We start from the raw sequence: 7,271 nt of genomic DNA on the forward strand, positions 1-7,271 counted from the left end.
CGGTGGAGACTCACACGCTCGTTAACCGCGGCGCCAACGCCGCGATGAGTTTTCTTCTGTATATGTGTGTGTGTCCGTGTCGTCGTCCCCCCCCCGCGCGCGCGCCCGGCTGGCGGGCTGGCACGCGCCCCCGCCGCCGGCAACCTCCGCGCGAGCGGCCCTGTGATTGGCTGGCGGCCCGTTCCGTCCCGCGCCGCCCGCGCCCTCATTGGCCCGCCGCCGCCGCCAGCGGTACTTCAAAGCGGGCGCTGCCCGCACTTAGGCAGAGTTTAGCCCCGCCGAGCCGGAGTGTCCTCGGTGCCGCCGGGCAGCGCGGGGCCCACGCCGAGACCCGGTGTGTGTGTCCCCCCCCTCCCCCTTCCCCCCACCGACCAGCCCAGGGACGTGCTATGGCTACGTCGATCCTCGGGGTAAGTCGGCACCGTGCGATTCCCGGCGGCGGCTTCGCTGCCCTCTGGGGAAAAAAAATTAAACCGTTGCTGTCGCCGCGTCGAGGTTGCCCCTCCCGCACACCGCGCTGGCCCGCGGGACGGAGGTAACGCCGGCCCGCCTCGGGGGATTGCGCTGCGGGTGCCCGTCGGGTCGTTCGCAAAGAGTTGAGTCTGAAAACTCGCCCGGCCGGAGAGAAGTCGGGCCGCTTGCGCTCTTTTCTCTTTTTTGAACTTATTTTTTTCGTAACTCGAGGTGCTACGGTAAATTTCCCCAGATTTTTGCTCTATTACTCTGCCAGCGGCGCCTGTCGGGAGGCTCCGCACCCCGCTCGCCTTCCTGCCATCTCGTTTTGCCGTCGCTCCGGTACGGTAGCTCCAGGAGACGCCGCGTTTCGTTCCCAGGGGATTTTTATTTTCTCTTTTTTTCTTTCTTTCTTTTCTTCTTTTTTTTTTTTTTGGTTTAACGCCGGTAGGCTGGAGCAGCGAGGCGCTGCGCGGAGGCGTCCCGAGCCGTCCTGTCGGAACACGCGTGTCCCTCGTCCCCGCCGGGATCCGGTTCCGATGTAAATCCCCCGGGCGCCGGGAACGGTCCTCGGCGGAAAACGAGTTGTGCCGAGCGGGGCAGGGCTGGAACCTTCCCCCAAAATAAGAGGGGGGAAAACTTTTCCGCGGTGCCGCTCGTCGCGCCGCGGTTCCACTCGCGTCCCCGCGGGAGCCCGGCGAGGCGAGAGGGGTGAGAGGCTGACGGGCCGGCTTTGTCTCTCCCGCAGGAAGAGCCGAGATTTGGAACGACTCCCCTGGCCATGCTGGCCGCCACCTGCAACAAGATCGGCAACACCAGCCCCCTCACCACCCTGCCCGAATCCAGCGCCTTCGCCAAAGGGGGCTTCCACCCCTGGAAACGCTCCACCTCCAGCTGCAATCTGGGCTCCAGCCTCTCGGGCTTCACGGTGGCCACGAGCAGGGGCTCCAGCGGACTGGCCAGCGGCACGGGCACGGCCAACAGCGCCTTCTGCCTGGCCTCCACCTCGCCCACCTCCTCGGCCTTCAGCAGCGACTACGGCGGGCTCTTCTCCAACTCGGCGGCGGCGGCGGGCGTGTCCCCGCAGGAGCCCGGCGGGCAGTCGGCCTTCATCTCTAAAGTGCACAGCTCGGCGGCCGAGAGCCTCTACCCGCGGGTGGGCATGGCGCACCCCTACGAGTCCTGGTACAAGTCCGGCTTCCACTCCACGCTCTCGGCGGGCGAGGTGGCCAACGGGGCGGCCTCCTCCTGGTGGGACGTGCACACCAACCCGGGCTCCTGGCTGGAGGTGCAGAACCCGGCGGGGGGGCTGCAGAGCTCGCTGCACTCGGGCGCCCCCCAGGCCTCGCTCCACTCCCAGCTGGGCACCTACAACCCCGACTTCAGCTCCCTCACCCACTCCGCCTTCAGCTCCACCGGCCTGGGCTCCACGGCCGCCTCCCACCTGCTCTCCACCAGCCAGCACCTCCTCACCCAGGAGGGCTTCAAGCCCGTCCTGCCCTCCTACACGGACTCCAGCGCGGCGGTGGCGGCGGCCAGCGCCATGATCTCGGGCGCCGCCGCCGCCGCCGCCGGGGGGGGCTCGGCCCGCTCCGCCCGCCGCTACTCGGGCCGGGCCACCTGCGACTGCCCCAACTGCCAGGAGGCCGAGCGGCTGGGGCCGGCGGGGGCCAGCCTGCGGCGCAAGGGGCTGCACAGCTGCCACATCCCCGGCTGCGGCAAGGTGTACGGCAAGACCTCGCACCTGAAGGCGCACCTGCGCTGGCACACGGGCGAGCGGCCCTTCGTCTGCAACTGGCTCTTCTGCGGGAAGCGCTTCACCCGCTCCGACGAGCTGCAGCGGCACCTGCGGACTCACACGGGCGAGAAGCGCTTCGCCTGCCCCGTCTGCAACAAGCGCTTCATGCGCAGCGACCACCTGAGCAAACACATCAAAACGCACAACGGGGGCGGCGGGGGCAAAAAGGGCAGCGACAGCGACACGGACGCCAGCAACCTGGAGACGCCGCGCTCCGAGTCCCCCGACCTCATCCTGCACGAAGGGGTGGGCGCCGCCGCCCGCGGACCGGGCAAGGAACCTACCGCTGGGCCCGGAGACTCCTAGGGGCAGCCCCGGCAGCCGCCCGGTCCCGTCCCGTCCCCCCGCCCCGCCGGTGAGCCCCGGCAGCCGCCCGGACCCTGCCCCGCACCGGCCGGAGGGACGCGGGCCGCCCCGTCGCGGAGGGCGGCCGGGCCGGCGGGTGGCAGGGCCGGAGGGGCGCGACCGCCCCGTCCCGTCCGGTCAGTAGGTACCGAGTGACACTTTGCTTCCGTTTCCTTTTTTTCCCTCTTCTCTTTCTGTTGGAAGGAAAGCATCCTAAGAGAGGCGTAAGGTGAGAAATCCCAACTGCAAGTCCGAGACGGTTCCTCTGTATCTCATAAACATCTGTATAAATAGGGTTCAAAAAAAAAAAAAAATCCGAGAGGAAAAAAAAAAAAAGAAAACCAGATCGTGTTCGCTTATTTTTCTTGTAAATGTTGATCTGATAGGGGGTTTGGGGATTTCTTTTTAATTTTTTTTTTATTGGTGAATTCCTGAAATTCAGGGAGCTTTTGGGGTTTTCGTTCTTTTTTAATTATTATTATTATTTTAAATTTCTGATGCACTTTGTGGAAGTCAGTATATATGTAAAAGATATTTAAAATGTTGAGTTAACATTTCACTCAAACACACGTAAGTTAAGGTCTCTTAAAGAAGTTAAATGCGTTTATCTGTATGGAAAAAAAAAAAAGCAACAAACAACCAACCTTGACATATTTTCATTTTGGTATTATTAAAGGACTCTGAACAATATACTCACGGGTTTGTTCTTCTTCGTGCCCCCTCCTTCCCCCCCGCCCAGCCCTCGCAGGGGTCAGGATTTTAGCGGGATCCCTCGCACCCCAGTGACTGTGATTAAAAATCCGGGAGGGGAAGGAGTCGGTCGCTCTTTTCAAACCTCCTCAGTTTTGGTTTTTTTTTTTTTTTTTTTTAATTAAAAAAAAAAAACACAAAAAACCCCCAAATTTAAACTGAGTCCGAGCCCCGCTACACCCAGTCGGGAACCACGCCGAGCCCTAAGCGCCTTCGGTGAAACTGGTCCCAAAATTGAGTGAAACCGAACTGTGCTGAGGAACTATTTATTTAATTTAAAAAGCCTTTAGCGCCACAAGGCTGCCTGGGTTGGGAGGTGATCTCGGGGGAATAAATCGCTAGAGTCAATACTCCGGAAAAGACATTTCATGCCTAAATGAAAATCTTGTTAAATGTTATTAATTTTGACTTAGAGCACACAGCAGCCCCCTGTGCCTTGTATTCCCTTATTAGGGATTCATGTCTTATCAAATATCTAATTAATCTCCTAGACATCATTTGTTCTGGCCAACTTTATCTCAGCTGGTCCACGGGGAAAACTCCGAATATTCTCGGTGACAAAGCTCCCTTGAAGATCCTTTTAATTGTCCAAATTAACTGCACCAAATTTGCATGTCAAACGGTAAAGGGCAACCTGAGATAAAATGTAAACGTTTTAAAAGCCCCAAACTAAGCACTTGATTTGATAACTAGGCTTTTTAATGTTATGGAAGACAACTGCTCCTTTCCTTTTCAAAGACAGTTGATCTATGCAAATAGTGAATTGGAAATGCTTATGTCCCCATGCAGTCAAATGGTCCTTGCATGTTATTTGAATATCAGTGGCTCTGCTATTGAAAAGGTTCAAGGATGCTCTCTGACTTCTTTGTGATTACTCAGTGCAGCGTCTTATTCTGAAGAAAAAAACCTCAGGAATAATTAAAGGCTGGGCTAAGGCCTGGGAACACATTTGGGACAGGAATCTCATTTAGACAGGCTCTTTCAAAATAAGGCACAGTTAAATTGACCAGAAGGCAATTATTGAAATGAAAATTATTTTCACTCCCTTTGTCTCCTGACCACCAACCTAACAGCCACAGTATTTTTTTAAAGGCAAATTGTTAAATGAGATAATTGTGTTATTAAAAAAAAAGGGGGGGGGAGAGGGGAAAAAAAAAAGAAGTTAATTTAGTCTGCCCGATACAGATTGGAGGCATACAAATATTTTAATCCTCCATAAAACAGGGAATGCAAATAATATTGGGAAACGGATTCTGCCGTCGGCCACCAACTGGAATAAAGACGTTGCGTTAAAGAAAATACATCTGCCGTGAATACTAATAACCGCGTCCCACCTCCTCCGCGCCGCTCTCGCACAAAAGCCACCGGGCAGCGCCGACGCCGCCTCTGTCCCTGCCCCGGGAGCCCGGCGGGGCCGTTCGGCGGAGGGAGCGGGGGGGAAAGGAAGGAAACCTGCCGGGAGATGCACCTCGCCTCCGGCTCCCGGCGGCGGGACCCTCCCCGAGAGCCGCTCGGGAATTTTTCTGCCCCAAAGCATCCCGGCAAAGGTCCCTTTTCTCCCGCCCCCGCCTGGGTGCCGGCAGGTTTCCCGGCGGGCAGGGGAGGGGAGAGGAGGGGAGGGCGGACACAGGGGGAGCGGGCGAGGGGGGAGGGACACGGACGTGCTCGGGCAGAGGTAAAATAAACATGGGTCTGGCTGGTGGGGCGGCGGGACACGGCTCCCCTCGCTGCCGGGCGGTGTCGGGCAGCGGAGGAATGCACCCGCGCGGGGTGTTGGGCAGAAGTCAGCTTTGTTTTCGATTTATAATAAAACACATCAAAGGAAACCATCCAGGTCCAGTTTCTGCCGGGCCGGGGTTACAATTCTCAGCTCAATGATCAAGGACCTCTTTGCATTGCCTTTGCCCCTTCGGGTCAGAAAACGTCCATCACTTACAGACTCCCCAGAAACGAAGAAGGGAGCAGCTCTGGGCCGCGGAGCCGGTTCGTTTAACCGGGAAAATAGAAAGCATGTCACCTTTTAAAAAATAAATGACACCATTCTTTCGTACATGTTGGCAATAATTATATGGTCTGGGGAACTTTTACACAAAGAAAAACTACAGAACGAGACGGTGCGAGAACAGAAAAAAAAAAATAAATCTGATTTCACTTTTTGAATCCCTAGTTCAGCAGCACGTCTCGAAGGGGGAAATGCTCACCCGAGAGCAGGAAAGCACCGGGAAAGCGTCCCGGGCTCCGGCGGGGAGGGAGGCGGAGGGGAGAGCCGGGCTCTCCGCCGCACTGGCCCCGCTCGCCCCGGGCAACCCCGTGAGCTGAGCCCGGCGCCCATTTACATCCCGCTCCAGTAATTCCTTCCCATTCCCACACCCCGCGGACGGCACCTTCACACCGACTCCTCGAGCCCCGTTAAAAGGTGGCTAAAAACCAGCCGACGACAGCGAGCACGGACCGACGGGAAAAGGTAAAATACCAGGAGAAATTATTTAGTAAATGTCACTCGATCTCTGGGTTCCCGGCCCGGGGGAAGCGTGTCCCCTGCCTCCCGCTGCGAATTACAGCCCAAACGGCTCCTTTTACACTTAAAAGGTAATATTAATGTTTTTGTTCTAATGAGGTAATATATAAACATCCGATCCCGCGCCCGGACAGTTTCTTAATTGCGTCTTTCAATTCAAACGGAAACTTTATCTGCCTGCGGGAGCTGTAATTTATTTGCAGCCGTTATCTGCCGTTCGCCGAGACCCTCTCCCACCCTTCCCAAGCGCGGACGGAGGGGACCGGACGCCCAGCCCGCCCCTTCGGGGAACCGGCGCGGGGAGCGTGCGTTTTAAGCGGGAATAATTTAGCTACGAATTCCCTCGAGGAATAACATTATTAGCGCATTTAAAAAAGAGGGGGAAAAAAAAACCAACCAAACAAAAACCCAAACAACCCCCAAACCCCCGAAAGCCGGGGTTTGCTGGGGCGCCCGGCCCGCGCGCGGCTCTGGGGCGCCACCTAGCGGTTCGTGCTGCCCCCCGCGCCCCGGCGGCGGTTTTTTGGGGGGGTGTGCGGCGGGAGCGCCTGGAGCCCTCCGCGGGGGCGGCGGCGCTGCGCGGTCGGGGCAGCGGACGGAGCCCGGCGGCGGTTGGACGTTGCGCGGAGCGGGTGGGGGACGACGGGAGCGGCGGGTGCGGGCCCCCGGGAGCGGGCGGGGGTGAAGTGGTGCGGGAGGGGCGGGACGGACCCGCGGCGGCGCGCACCCACCTGCGGGGAGATGGCGGGTGGCCGGCGGGGTGGCCCGGCTCGCCGCTGCAGCTCCTGCGGGGTCGCCACCGGAGGGAGGCGGATGGGCCCTTAAGGGTGAGCGGCGGCCCCCCCGCCGGGGGGAGGGGGGTGTCACCGCTCCCCGCCCGGCTCGTCGGGCCGGCCCCGCACCTGCGGCCGGGCGGGCACCGGGCGCGGCCCCGCCGCCGCCGCCGCCTTCGCGCCGCTGTTTTAACACAAACCCGCGGCAGTGCCTATTTCCCAGACGTGCTAATTGCTACTTGGATGGCAGGGCGCGAAGTCCTTGTCCGTTCCCTAGTACAAAGTAGGTTTGCTAGAAAATTTGAAATTGCCTTTCAGCCTAAAGCTGCCTTACCTGAATGTCATAATTACAGTAATTATGTACATCCAAATTACATGCTAATTAAATTAGAATCAAATCGTTCTAAATCGAAATCAAATGAGGTAGCGAGAATTAATCAATGACAACATAAATAGAGAGCTTCCTTCAGGGATATTTATTGTAACGATCCAAGCAGGAACCCGATCTGGAAGTCACCTGTTTATTTACTTTCGGAACAGTCATTATTTCGGCATTAAACGATGGGTTCGGAGGCGAGGGGGGGGGGCGGCAGAGCTACAGAGCGTCCCGGGACCGCCCCCCTCACCGGCGGAC

At 58.2% G+C, this 7,271-nt stretch overlaps 1 protein-coding gene across 1 annotated transcript; it reads left to right on the top strand.

Moving 5' to 3' along the window:
• The first annotated feature begins 389 nt into the window (after window positions 1-389).
• SP9 (Sp9 transcription factor) lies at window positions 390-2,557 on the top strand. The gene is made up of 2 exons (XM_054209433.1): window positions 390-410; window positions 1,202-2,557. The coding sequence occupies exons 1-2, from the start codon at window positions 390-392 to the stop codon at window positions 2,555-2,557; spliced, it is 1,377 nt and encodes a 458-aa protein (XP_054065408.1).
• The last annotated feature ends 4,714 nt before the right edge of the window (window positions 2,558-7,271 follow it).

The sequence above is a fragment of the Rissa tridactyla genome, chromosome 7, assembly GCF_028500815.1.
Source record: "Rissa tridactyla isolate bRisTri1 chromosome 7, bRisTri1.patW.cur.20221130, whole genome shotgun sequence".
Classification (NCBI taxonomy): domain Eukaryota; kingdom Metazoa; phylum Chordata; class Aves; order Charadriiformes; family Laridae; genus Rissa; species Rissa tridactyla.